The 15,084-nt window shown below is 41.7% G+C and overlaps 1 protein-coding gene across 7 annotated transcripts in view; it reads left to right on the plus strand.

The window, feature by feature from the left end:
• PTPRG (protein tyrosine phosphatase receptor type G) overlaps positions 1 to 15,084 on the plus strand; it is a 558,127-nt gene that overhangs the window by 363,558 nt on the left and 179,485 nt on the right. For all 7 annotated transcript variants that reach the window (XM_081183960.1, XM_081183964.1, XM_081183962.1 and 4 more), the window contains exon 5: positions 9,642 to 9,737. In XM_081183960.1, coding sequence (XP_081040086.1) covers positions 9,642 to 9,737 — 96 coding nt within the window. The remainder of the gene's footprint in view (positions 1 to 9,641; positions 9,738 to 15,084) is intronic.

A 15,084-nucleotide genomic window follows, 5' to 3' on the forward strand; every position in this document is an offset into this window, starting at 1 on the left:
CTATGAGATTTCTGTACCAATAATCAACCTATATCTATTAACAAAATGGAAAAACTTAAAATTATTGCACACGCCTGTCAAATTCTGATGATTGGATAAAGTTTATATTCTTTACTTGGTCATTGTTATATTAACTTATGTGCCACTGCTCATTCTATGTACCTATTTTGCAGTTTTCTTTTTCCTCTTTAAATTTTTGTCTGTTGTTCTAATTGTTATCTCTGTTTTATATACATTATAAAACATATGCGCCAGCTCCTAGAGACTGAGGTAGTCCCCCCCCGTGTTGTTGTTTTTTTAAGGGGGCCAAGCCCTCTCAGTGTTCAGAGGGCATTTGACTTCACCCCTGGCTCCTCGCGACGTTGCATCTGGCCTCCTCAATCAATTCGAAAAGATGGCGTCTCAGTTATAAAGTGAATTAACAAAAATAATTTTTTAAAAGAACAACAACACGTATTTGTTAGTCCTGGAAGGTTGCGCAATAAAGTTTCTTCTATCAGTGTTGTCTGAATTTAGAAGAACTATTGTAGGACAAACACAAAACCTGTAAAGGTGGTGGAAAGGGTAAAAATGCAAATTTCAAGTGAGTTAATAGCCACAACACTATAATTCACAGCTCTTGCATGTTTTGAAATAGAAGACTTATTGCAGATTTCTTGTTGGTTTTGAATGATTTATAAGTCTTTACTTGTGGCACAGTGTTGCAATCTATGTTGTCATGGAAATTCTATTGAATTTATAGTTCCATTTATCCAAAACGATTTTCCAGACTTCATTTCATGGTGAATCATATGGTTGTTACTCTGAGTACAAAGCAATTTCGGGGGGTGTTGGGGGGGGGAGAAGTTTCACATTATAGAAAACATAGACACGATAGCAGTTAGTTGCCTTATCAAAATACAAATGAATGTAACATGCATCTTTTTCCCCCTACTGAATCCACAGCAGCACCCCGTGTGTGCTGAAAATTATAGCTTAAGTTTTTTGTATACACATGCATGAAGTTGTCCTTACATGGAGGCTACTAGGGCAGCTGTCTTAACTAAAGTTTACTATTTCTCCATCCGGCAAATTTGGACATGATATTGACCCAATTTTGTTACAGATAAACGGCCTCGAGCTGAGAAATGCCTTGGTTCACATAGCTTCCTACTCAGTCTTTCCTCGCCTAGTGTTTTGCCAAAATTTTCTCCTGCATTTTTTCTTTTCTTTTAAACCATTCTTCACCAATTTTTGAGGGAGGAAAATTAGGCACTTGAAAATTATGAAAGGGGCAGGAGAGAAAAATCAGAGAAATTATCATGTGTGTGCGGGGCTGGATTTAGGTTTGATGAGACCCTAAGCTATTGAAGGTAATGGGGCCCTTTATATGTCCAGCTGTCCTTTATCAACAACAAATGGTCACTGTTTTTTGTGTTGAATATATGCTATATGGTGATCTGTAGACCTGATAGGTATCTAAAGCCATTTGCACATAACAAAATAGGAGCCTACACAACACAAAACACTTGCTGTATGTAGGTTTTATTTTATTAGTTTTTATCTTCTATTTTGGAAATGTACATCCAGGTGTTTTTTTCCTTTAAATTTTTGGGAGGCCCCCAAGAGAGTGGAGCTCTAAGCTATAGCTTGTTTAGCTTATTCATAAATCCGGCACTGTGTGGGTGTGCATGGCTTTTGTGGTGCTTATCGTCTGGTCCAGGGTGTTCAGTGGGCGAATGTGAGTGTCCTTTCTTTCATCTACAGATCATTCCATTTGGTCTGGATTTCCCTTAAAATCAGTGACTACACCAATCTCAGGTGCTTGGTAGCTAGCCTCCCTGGCATTCACAAGCACTGGCAGACACTGGGGTGGAGCAGTGGTGCTTCCCTGGGTCACTGCTGCTTACTAGAAGGTGGCAGGGAGGCCAGCACTGTTCAAACACACCGCCAGGAGTGTCATATTGACTCCTCCTATGGGTAACAGAATGTTTTAGAGCACAATCCTACAACGGGCCATGAATTCTTAACTGTAGCTGCAATATTAAAGACTAGCAGCATGCATCAGAGTCGAAAGGGGACTAAAAGATTATAAAACCCAGCCCCGTATAACAATGCACGGTTATCTAGGCAACACCTTCCCCATCCTTGATCACAGTGTGTACCCTGCTATCACCTGCCTGTAGAACAGATAGCTTTGAATTAATCAATGTAATTAATCTGTCAGTTCTGCATGATTGGAAAGGGCAAAATATAAAGTCACTTATGAACACATTTTGTTCTCCCATTAACATGTCATTACGGAAGCTGTTCTAATATCTGCCCCACCTGTGACGCTCTCATCACATAGGAAGAACTGGGCCATGAGAGAGGAGCCCACGACTTGGTTCATTCCTGTATCAGCATTCCCAGGATGGTCATTCTCAAGATGAGTGGCGCTGGTATGGAATGAATGACCAATTTTTTACGAGTGGCATGTAAGGTCTAAGATACTGCCCCGACTCTTCTGAGATGAAAGAAAGTTCCTTCAGATGCTCAGGATAGGTTTTGTCTGAACCCACATGTGAACAAATCCCATCCAATGACAACAGGTAGTGTGTTCCACCACCCCACCTGGCTACATCAGAGGTGATACATTAAAAAGTAAGTCTAGTCTACTAACCCAGGTGGCGTCAACTGCCCTTTAGCGTCCTCAGCTTCAAAAATGCCATCTTTAGTAGCTATTCCACCTGATCATTATTACAATTATGTAACATTATGTAAGAATTTGCTTGCTTGCTTCTTTCCTCCCTATCCATTTTTCATTTTCTACCTATGCCATTATTTTTAAATTGCAGATTGCCCAGAGTGCATTAGCAGAAAGGTAAAACATAGTAATAAATAAAAGCACGTTAAAAGGTGTAGAAAATAACTACTAAAGCAATGAAACAACAAAAGTGACGAAAACATTTTCTTATTTTGGAATGATAAATGATGGGGTAATCCTAACCATTAATCCGATCGTTGTTGGAAGTTATGATTTGATGGCAGTCTTCTTCCATTGGACTCTGCTGCCATAGGGACCCTCACTGTCCCTGGTGAAAGTATGGTGCTGTACATGCTAGAGAAGGGCAGAAGAAATACCTTTAACATTGCTCCTTCCTGTGCACATCTGGTAGGATATAAAAATTAGCAACTCCCCCTGCCAATTTCTGAAACCACTGAAGTTTCTGTTCCTCCAAATTTTAGAATGTTATCACTAAGCCCACTAATTTAAAAACCAATGAAGTGTCTGGTCCTCCAGATTTTAGCATTTTATCACTAATAGAAGTCACAATACCACAGTGCTAAAGATACTTCAATCCACTAAAATCCAACAAAGTAACTGTGGAAGCGGAATGACCCACACAAGAGAACTTCCCCATCTTCTCCTTCCTCCCATGTGCCTTCCACATGCTCCAAATCTACTCTGGAGGGTTGAACGAAGACCCAGAGCAGAGCTGAGGCTGTGGTCCCATTCCACTTGTGCAGTGACTTCATTGGGGGGAAAACTGGTGGATTTGAGCATGCTGAACTCTGTGGGATTATGCCTGCAAATCCCACAAGCTCTAATGCAGTTAGCAGATGAGGGTATTCCAACAACCTTTTTTAAATTTATTTCAGAAATGGGAGTCAGGTTGCAAAGTCATGCTGGTGTTTGTTTGTTTTTCTCACAAGAACAAGTAATCAAATGCACCGTGATAAAACTCTCAATTCCCCAAATATTTTTGCCATGCTTAAAACCTCACAAAGAAATTAGTTACGTGGATATAGAAGCTTTGCATACAATTTGGTTCCAAGCAAGAGATTTCACATCCAGCAGAAAATGGTTGTTGAGAATAATTCCTTCCTACATTGCAGCTGGGAGAGGTAATAATAATTAAAGATTAGTCTGTTCAATAGTTAGCTCCACTGAATCAAAGCAAATCGTTCAGACTACTTTCTTCAGTATTCTGAACTTGGAGTCCTTTTTTTAGCCCTGTATTCTTCCCAAAATATTTTGGCTTTCCAACAGCCTCTTTAATTATTGCCTCTGCAGTTAGCTGACTGATTCATTATAACGTTGGCTGTCTTAGAAGTCTTACAGCTTTTTAAAACTTAAATTATATAATACCTCTGGATATGTAATAGTGATAATGACAGACTCCCTATAGCTGAAGTACATTGGAATTCTTGATTCCATGTAGATGTTTTCATATTTGGTCAGATAAGGAGAAGGCATATAAAACACAGTATAGCACTTTGCTTTCCTCACTTCCCTGAGTTCTGGGAGGTTCCAGGATGATCCTTTAGAGTTTCCTTATGAGAAGCAAAAACTGAACAGTTATGTTGCTTGTTTATTAAATTACTTATTTGCCGGTATGTTGAGCAAGGATAGAAGGCTGGCGCTAGAAATGGCAAGTCCAGAAAGAGTGAGAGCCAACATTTTTGTCTAGGCCTTCAACTCTCTAGCCTAGTAGCCACCAGGTACCTCTAACCTTATCACAGTATCAGTCTCCCTCAGTGTGATGCAACAGCATTTGAATGAGGAGCTGGCGGCCCAGAATGTCTGGCCATGAGGCAAGGACGATTTACCATGCCACTGCGACTCCAAATTTCTGGCAAATACTAAAGTAAGCCGCATGTTGGCTGGTGCAGTCTACAAGTCAGGATATGAAACCTCCTCTTAATGTTCCTATGCTTGGAGGGGTGAGTGAATGATAACCTTAAATCTACAGTTATGAGGGCCAGTGCTAAAAAACCTAAAATATAACCCTTTGGGTTGTATTCAGTTCCAGTCCTACTCAGAGTAGAACTCTTGAAATTCATGCCCATGACTAACCAAGGTAGATTAATTTCAACAGGCCTACTCTGTGTATTCTGGTTGGATACAACCCATAGCATATTACACTGGTAAAAAAAATGGCTCTCAATCAATGCCCCTTTCCTCACTTACCCAAAAGAATATTGCAAAAATTAATTTCCTTCTAACGTTATGAGCAAAGATGGTCTAGAATGCTTTTGGCATCCTACAGACTATGCCAAGCTTACTGAATATTGTTTTCTTCCACATATTGTTTTCTTCTGCATAATATTACAAATATTTTAGACACTTTATTTGAGAATTGTTGTGTTTTAGTTTTCTCTGAATGGGAAGTAAAAATGTAGTTTATGGTCATTACTTGGGATTTTTATTTGTTTCATATAAATGGAGCTCAAGTAATCCAACCTGAAACCAAATTGTTTTGAATTTGAATATCAGTGCATGAATGTATCATGTTGAAAATTGAGTGTTGTCCAAACCTGGAGGCTGTTAATTTGTAAGAGATTGCCAGGGATCTATGAGGTTGGGGATATGAAGGCAAAACAATTAAAATTTATCCTCCAGCTCTTCCAGGCAAATGTATTTTCTGCTGAATTCCCATTGGTGCTTGTCAGGAGATATAAATATAAGGATGGCCCAAGAACGTAGCACAAATTTTTGGTTAGCTAGCAATTCCCTGCCAGTACCATTTTCAGAATCGTGAGTATCTTTGCTGAAACAATGCACACCTCTGGTTTTCGTAGTTACAGCCCAGCATGCGACCTTACCCTGAGGAAGATGGTTGAAATAAAATCTAATTAAAACCCATTAAGTGGGTTATTTTGAAATATTAGGAAGTGAACAATGTGCTGGTAAGGTTATTGGAAATGATGCTATGATTGTTAAAGTTAACTGAACATGCCTCTTTTTTCATGGGGAGGCTCCAGAGGAGGATTGAGATAGAATATGGCAGCTGTGAAATATTGCAGTGCTCCTGTTTTGCATGTCTTTCAAGAAGTTGAGTTTGAACTCCTGCTCCTGTTCTGGCCTAGATTTGCTGCAGACCAACAGGGGCATTTAGGTATTTAGTACTGGAACTTGCCAAAATGTGTGGCATCTCTTATCAAAGTACCAGAAGAAAAGGAATATGAATGAAGCTCTCTCATGTGGATAGAGGAATGGTATGGAACTGCAGGTGTTGCTCACACTCAAAGCAAGTCAATGCACAGGTGTTGGTTATATAGCACAGAAGGCCAGCCACATGTTGCCGCCTATATGTACGGCCCTAATTTGCAGTGCATTTCTCTTAATAAATTAGGATGGCTCCTGCAGGAGAGCAGATGGAGTAAAGCTGTTTCTTGATTGCTTTCATATTTGCGTAAGCAATACATCACCATAGCTCAGCAGTGTGGCTCCATGACAACTAATCTGGCTGGTTTCAGTTTTTACTTGAACATACCGCCTTGTTTTATGCGTGTGTCTTCTGTGTACATAAAAGATATGGAAGAAAAATACGTGATGCCCAGCCGTCTGCAGAGAGCCGATGATCAGGTGCTTGTAAGAGCGGCAGGTATCTTCAAATAGAAGCTTTATTTTTTGAAACCTTGAGGTGTTGTTTTCATAGCCATACTATGCTGATGCATACTTGGATCAGAGGAGGCTGCACATGTCTCTCCCCTGGGGAGCATTCCTCATGTTGCTCAACCAGCGATCATGAGCATGACAGAATATAGAGACTGCAAAAAAGAGGCTGCGGTGTTCTAAGCAGTCGCGTGATTCCACCATCTTTAACCTGGTTTCATATGACAGCATGATTAGATGCTACAGTTTACCAGCAAAGAGAGACTTTATGAGTAACTTGGTTGCATACAAGTTGAAACTACTTTTTAAATTGTGTGTGTGTGTGTGTGTGTGTGTGTGAGAGAGAGAGAGAGAGAGAGAGAGAGAGAGAGAGAGAGAGAGAAGAGGGAGCGAGTGAGTGAGATCCAGACCTTTCAATTCTGAAAGAGAGAATTTTCTCAAGGTTAACCCAGTGGAATTGTAACGCTTAGTATGGTTCGCGTATCATGGAAAGCCAGCGACTGTTTAGATTACAGCTGAACAGCAAGAAAACCATGCAACACTGGGTCAGGTGTTCATGAATTAATCAGTTTATAGCAATAAGCAGCAATAAAAGCATATTCAGAGCAAATTATACCTCATGCGCTGCCCATCTGCGTTAAACCAGGCGGTCAGTCCTACCCCAGTAGCAAGGTGGATCAACATCTCAGATCTCTGTTGTTGAAGAACAAGGATTCTTTCCAAAGGTGTTAATGTTTAAATCAGTGTGATACATATGAAAATGTAATTGGAGGCACAGCGAACAATGCACATTGTTAACCCAAGGCATGGATACACAAGCAGGGCATGTGATCCATCTAAGATGTTGATCCAACACCAACACCTTGCTATCCTATATAAAGGAATGGGGCGGAAAGTCCAGCACTCTGCCTAGAAGGTGGGATCTGCTCCATCTGTTTACACCTCCTTTGGTATCTACAGGACCTTGGTGATAGGGGAGGTGTCTCTGCCCCCTGAGGGACAAAACACCCCCCTCTGGAAAGGCAGGCCTAGACTCTGGGGTAGGTGGTACAATAGGTGCTGTGGGTGTGTCAGAGATAGTATCTGATGGCTGTGGAGAGGGAGGCAGGGTGAGGCAACAGGTTAGGCAAGAGAGCAGATTGAGGGAATCCTCCCCTCACACACACACTTGGACACTTCCCAGGATACTCAGTAATAGGCTTCCCCGGGGCGAGCAGAGACAAGCAGGATCCCTCCCCCAGGTCCCTGGCAAACCATCTATCTGCATCGTCCTGACTTGGCCCCCAATGACTGTCAGGTCTCCTCAGACACACATGGTCATGCCTGCTCTTTGGTTCTATAGCAATGAAGAGAATGGAGCCAACCTTATTTGGATTATTATTGTTAAAAAAATGCTTATCTCTATGCTTATCTGGCTTCCTGAATCTCTGACCTGACTCCAGTTCAGACTGGTTTTAAGAGGCAAAATATCCCATACGGTCCAAATTAAGTGTGTGTAATGGTCAACAGCAATTTGCCCTATTAACAGGAGAAGTTGCTTTCACAGATTTCAGAAGTCATTTTGAGCAAATAATCTTGGTAGGTATAATAATAATAATAATAATAATAATAATAATAATAATAATAATAATAATAAATTTTATTTATATCCCGCCCTCCCCAGCCGAAGCCAGGCTCAGGGCGGCTAACAACAATAAAACAGTGCAAAAGTACAGCACAAACAACACTCTAAAATCATTCATTATAAATTAATTCAAATCAAGCCACTGGCAACCACTGGGTCAGAGCTCCGCGAAGATTGCCGAGGGAGGGAGTCAGGCTGTGTCCTGGCCAAAGGGCTGGTGGAACAGCTCTGTCTTGCAGGCCCTGCGGAAAGATGTCAAGTCCCGCAGGGCCCTAGTCTCTTGTGACAGAGTGTTCCACCAGATCGGAGCCACAGCCGAAAAAGCTCTAGTTGAGGCCAGCCTAACTTCTCTGTGGCCTGGGACCTTCGAGATGTTTTTATTTGACGACCGTAAGTTTCTCTGTGGGGCATACCAGGAGAGGCGGTCCTGTAGGTACGAGGGTCCTAGGCCGTATAGGGCTTTGAAGGTTAAAACCAGCACCTTAAACCTGATCCTGTACTCCACCGGGAGCCAGTGCAGCTGGTATAGCACCGGGTGAATGTGATCTTGTAGCGAAGACCCGGTAAGGAGTCTTGCTGCAGCATTCTGCACCTGCTGGAGTTTCTGGGTCAGTCTCAAGGGCAGCCCCACGTAGAGCGAGTTACAATAATCCAGTCTGGAGGTGACCGCCGCGTGGATCACAGTGGCTAGGTCAGGACGAGAGAGGTAGGGAGCCAACTGCTTAGCTTGGCGGAGATGGAAAAATGCCGCCTTTGTTATAGCTGCAATCTGCACCTCCATGGAAAGGGAGGTGTCGAAGATTACACCCAAACTCTTAACAGACGGTGCTGGCACTAATTGCGCCCCCACAAGAGATGGGAGTTGCCCCCCCAATCCCATATCGTCCCGTCCCAGCCACAGGACCTCTGTCTTCGAAGGATTTAGCTTCAACCGGCTCCCACGTAACCATTCAGCCACAGCTTCCAAACATCTGGTCAGTGTGTCTGGGGCCGAGTCAGGATGGCCATCCATCAACAGATAGAGTTGGGTGTCATCGGCATACTGATGGCAACCCAGCCCAAAACTCCGAACAAGTTGGGCGAGGGGGCGCATAAAGATGTTGAAAAGTATTGGGGAGAGTATCGCACCCTGAGGTACTCCACACACCAAGGAGTGGCGCGATGACAATTCCACCCCAAGCGCCACCCTCTTTTAGCCATCTTAGTCACCCCAGATATGAGCTTGGCACACTTATTTGCATTTTCTGTATGTTGCAACAAATATAACTATCTTTTATGCATTTGCAAAATCATCCAAGTTGTGGCTAGTTACTTAATTCCTGCTGAGGCACCGCAAGAAAATGGCCATTGTGCCCTTGACCACAAATTAGTCAATTTATTCTTACTTTACTGTCTTACCTGAAATCCAGCATGTAGACCATCTTCCAACACATGGAGGTTTTCCATTCCCAACCTTCCTCTGACTTTGCCTTTCCCACTTACATCCATGCTCTCTCACCTTAGGAACTTGTTCCAGCCATCGGGGTTGGGGGTTCAGACATCACAGAGCCAAAGATTTCGTCTTGGTCCTCCCTGGTCTACACACAACGCATTATTCATTGTCCCACCCTGGAGTCAATTTTGCAGCAAAATAAAATTATTTCCATTTTTCCACAGATGCAGATTTATTTCTACAATCCTGATGATTTTGACAGCTTTGGGACAGCGGTCCAAGAGAAAAGAATAATAGGAGCCATGGCTGTGTTTTTTCAGGTAAGTTGCTCATTGACCCAAACTCTGTGAAGCCAAGAGGTGGCAAAGTTTTCCCTCCCCACACCTCCTTTCTTTATCATTACTGTTGTTGTTGTTATTCATTGAATTGGTTCTGCTTTAATGGATGCATCTGTTTTCTCATTCACACCTGTCTAAATGAAGGATATTTTCTATTGTCTGCTGTGTGATTTAAAATGTAAATAAGTGTGTTTAGAAACATAATGGAAATCTTTGCATGAATTATTCTGATTTTTATAGCTGCTTGACTGGTGCACAGATTGGAGAACACATTTATCATAGAACTTACCTTGCTATTGAAGCATGTTGCTCAGGTTCTTGAAATATTAACGGGCCTCTTAGGCTGGAAGAAAACTTTAAATTCAGATGCAACTTGCCAGCATATTAATCAATATCCTCAGTTTTCCTGCCCTCCCTCCCTCCCTCCCTCCCCAATCTCTTTCTCCCCCCCCCCTCTCTCTTTACTGTAGTAGCATCTTATTATAAATTGTCATGGCAACTAAATATCTCAAGGAAATCAGGTTTTCCAAGTCAGTGGATTTATGGAGCCCCTTTTTATAAAATGCTTTTTGAAAGAATGTGAATGTTCAGTTAGCTCATTTACAGGTTCAGCACACCTGAGGACTTGCGGTACTTTACAGGGGCCGCTGCTTATGATGGCTGACAGGTCAAGTCAAATTGAAGGGCTGTTCAGCTTCTTTGTCTCATTATATAGGAGAAATGGTTTTCCTTTTCTGAGTAAAGGATAAATTAAGGTGAAAGTGACAGTACAACCTTCTTCCGATAGGCTATCGAAAATTCAGGTGCACATAAGCTATGCCTTTCAGTGGAACACGTCTCAAACAATACTCAAACTTTTGGGGAAAACACCGGTCTTTTCTTAGTCATTGTGTGGTGTGGAGGAGTGTGGTGGAGTCTCCTTCTTTGGAGGTCTTTAAGCAGAGGCTTGACAACCATATGTCAGGAGTGCTCTGATGGTGTTTCCTGCTTGGCAGGGGGTTGGACTCGATGGCCCTTGTGGTCTATTCCAACTCTATGATTCTATGATTGTATTTGTTTTTACATTCTGCACTGCCTTAAGGGCTCGATTTCTTTTTACCACAATTGATAAAATACCAACATCTAGCCGAAATCAGTAAATATGCTTGATAGAAATAATTTTCTAAAAGTTCTTTTTTATATGGCAAGATGGTTTTCTGCTGAAAGATCATTGGAAGATCAGCCATTAAGGGCATCTTTCTCTGCTTGTCAGTGTTTTCACTGCTTGGCTTGACCTACCTTGGAGATTGTAGTGGCATAGTAGGAAAGAGACTTTCTTTCTTAGGAGCATAGGGTTAAGTCTAACCCTTAGAGTGAGCTCTTCTCATGCAATGGAACCCCACCCCACATGCCCTCTGCACCACCACCAAATCTGCTCCAGATGATTGCAGGGAACCCAGAGCAGATTTGAATAAGGTATGTGGGGGAAGGAGATGTAGGGGATGTTCTGATACATGACCAAAAGTTGGATACAACCTATAGGTAACACTATAAGTTTTACTAGGAATGGGATTGTATTTTTTGTCAGTTGTGCTATGAAGCTAAACAAAAATCACTTTTATTACTGCTTTTTGAACCGGGCATTATTTTACTTTTGTAGGTGTGCTTTCTGTCTCTGACTTGATACTCACTTTGGTTATAATGTTGTTTTCTATTCATTTCCATTCATTTGGAAAAAGATAGTTTTAAAAATAAACCACTTGACATTAAACCAAGTGTTTCAACAGCTAGGAAGGTAATTGGCCAAATTAATTCAGTCAGAGATACCAGAGACAGAAAGGTGAAAATATTGTACTTTGTGAAACTTGCCTCCACAGTTATATATGTCTGTAGACATTTATAAGGTGTAAAAAAAAAAAGCACGTAGCAGCAGAGATTTCATGGAGTCAGTTTGCGATGGCAGGTGGTTAAGAGATTTTCATATTTGTTATCTTCTGCCACCTGATATACATGTAGCGTCTATTTTATTTCCAGAAGAAGTTGTCTTTTATTTAAAGTCATGAATGTGTTTTTAAAGACACAATTGAACTGTGTTTTTATCTTAATAGAGCTTAGGAGCAATAATAAAAAGGAGCAGTGCTCTAAAATGTGTTGTAGGAAAAGATTTGTTGTGAGTCTTGGTCGATATAAATTGATTAGACACATGAACTCAGGTAGGGTGTGTTTTTGCTACTGCTGGTTTTATTCGTGTTTGATCATTTTTCCTTGTGTTCTGTTGTATTTTAATATATTTTTTGACGTACAATGCCTCAGGAGAGTTTGCTTTTAAAGGTGTCCTGTATCACTGTTAAATAGGTAGCAGAAGTTGTGGGTGGGGGCTGGAGAATGCTGTGCTCCCTTGCATAGTGATGGGGCAGGGTGAGGCACATAGTCAATGGAGTTCCAGATTGGTGGCATTGGTTTTCCAGATGCTGCCACCATCAACGTGGAGTATCACCATCTTCTTTCACCACAGCACCATCCTGGTGAACCGCAGAACCTTAATCAATGGAAAAATCCTGTTTCACCTGGAAAGCGTAGGTTTCTAAGTTCAGTAAAACCATAAAGGTTATTTGTAGCACGCCTTTCAGCAATGTCAGGCCTTGTTATACAATCTAAAACCTTCTGGTGTGGTTTAGTTGCAGATCCAAAGATCTTACCCATCCATATGTGTGGGCCCTATAAATAAGTGAGCATGAACTATATTTTGTTTCTATAGTCCCCTCCACATTCTCTCTCTCTCTCTCTCTCTCTCTCTCTCTCTCTCTCTCTCTGTGTGTGTGTGTGTGTGTGAGAGAGAGAGAGAGAGAGAGAGAGAGGGAGGGAGGGAGAGAGAGAGAGAGAGAGAGAGAGAAACAGGTGGGGTTCTGGTTTGAGGTAGCTTTCTGCAGCTAGGAAGAATAAACAAGAATTTAAAAAAATGAGAGGATACTCATGTATTTTGTTTACTGTTTATTTTATGTATAGCTCATATGTACAAATAAACAGTTTAATAAAACCAATAGTCAACAAAACTGGAGTAGTGAGATGCAGTGGGTTTTTCTGGGGGGACGCATACCCCTAAACATTTTGTGAATCTAAGTTTGGCCTCATTGAGGGGCAGTATTTCAATATGAGCAGGAAAATGAGAGTACCCCTAAACATTTTTTAGGGAAGAGGGGAAAAAGCACTGGTGAGATGCACTATTATACCTTCTTTCCCAGTCTCTATACATACACACTCGTCTTCTGATGGATTTATCTGTAAGCCACTGTAAGACCCAATCTTGGCTGAAAAGCACATCCACCAACTGCGGATCATGGAGTGGATAGGAGACTTTGAATATTACTATCGTATCTAGGCTACCAACAGAGGATATCAAGATCCATGTACTATTCACCAATTGGCCAAGGTGCATGCCAGAGACTTACAACATAGGAAATGATGACGGAGAATAGAATAGTTCTGGAAATCTGGGAAACAAATTATAGTCGCCTCAGCTATGGGGCAATTCTGGTCTCAGTGTTCTATTGTTGGAGACGCTATACTGTGTGTCATATTAGCCAGACATAGCCAACTTGTCGTTCCTCCCACTTGCCAGAATTGGAGTTTTGGGAGGTCAGGATTTGGCCTAGTGGCTGGATCCACTTCTACACTCCTACCTCTCACTACTATGAAAAGGCTGCTTTATGGACTTGGATTTGCACTGTTATACTTTCACAATACCCACACAGCATGTGAATATCCTCCTCATCACCTGTCTACTGAGTCTATGGATATATGATTCCATATCACGGCTCTGTTTTACTACTTGGCTTAAAAGTTTAGTTTGGTTGTTTCTTTTTAAAGTAAAAACTAGTGGAAACTAAATCTGCAAAGTGCGGGTTTGGTGGGGGAATTAAGTGACCAGTGTTTAGAGTTTCAAATATCACAAAGCTTTGAAAGTCATGCTGAATATCAGAATCTATTTCCCTGAGTTCCTGTAGGCTATTTCTATGCTCCATTTGGTTTCCATTGTGGTTGTAATCTCTGCTGCATATTGCATGCTGAAGCATCTCACTGTGAGTGGGAGTTAGTGAACCATGTCTTAGGAAGACCTCATGAAATAAAAAGGTTTCTCCCTAAGCTATTACAGGTTGAATGCTCCTTTTAACCTTGTTTTATGCAGCATTACGGAAATATTCTTACTATTACTGAGATTTCACTGTAATCTCTGCCTGGACACTTCTAAATTAAAAAAGAAGTCCCCCTCACCCTACCCCGTGGACTTGCTGCTTTTATACCCCTTTGCATACAAAAATACAAGGCATCGGAGCACCAGTAATTCAGTGCTATTAATAACAATTAGTGCCAGACATAGTTTACCCTGTACATTTTTTTAAACGTGTCATTGTGAGACCTTGTTAATACAGTGGCCTCTTACACATCACCGAAAAGGACACTGATTAGCATAGTATCTGCATATGCTAATTTATACATATCGATACAGGTGCCGAAATAATCATTAGAATTTAAAGAGGAATGCAGTTTATTTCTTTCCATACTGAGGAAGATTACCAGGTGCTGTTGATGGGCAATTGCAAGGCTTCTGCTCTCCTTTGAGTTTTTTTACCTTTAATCTTGGACAACACAGCTCTTCAAAAAGAAGGTTCCTTCAGTTAAGAATTGTTCTCTGTAAAATAGGACACTACACTGGTACCTAAGGTTAAGTACGTAATTCGTTCCAGAGGTCCGTTCTTAACCTGAAACTGTTCTTAACCTGAAGCACCACTTTAGCTAATGGGGCCTCCCGTTGCTGCCGTGCCGCCAGAGCACGATTTCTGTTCTTAACCTGAAGCACTATTTCTGGGTTAGCGGAGTCTGTGTGGTGTAGTGGTTAAGAGCGGTAGTCACGTAATCTGGGAAACCGGGTTCGTGTCTCCGCTCCTCCACATGCAGCTGCTGGGTGACCTTGGGCCAGTCACACTTCTGTGAAGTCTCTCAGCCCCACTCACCTCACAGAGTGTTTGTTGTGGGGGAGGAAGGGAAAGGAGAATGTTAGCCGCTTTGAGACTCCTGAAGGGGAGTGAAAGGCGGGATATCAAATCCAAACTCTTCTTCTTCTTCTTCTAACCTGAAGCGTATGTAACCTGAAACATATGTAACCCGAGGTACCACTGTATAGCCTCCCCACAGATTGCCATTCAGCCTTAGGCAGAAGAGCTGCAGAAAGGGGATCCCTTCTAAGGAATAGGTTCTACTGTACAACTGCTCTTACTGTCGAAATATTTCTCCTAATGCTCAAGCAGAATTTTACCCACTTGTAACTTGAGCCAACTTTAGACCTGCCCCC

Source organism: Podarcis bocagei, assembly GCF_964188305.1.
Source record: "Podarcis bocagei genome assembly, chromosome: 2".
NCBI lineage: Eukaryota > Metazoa > Chordata > Lepidosauria > Squamata > Lacertidae > Podarcis > Podarcis bocagei.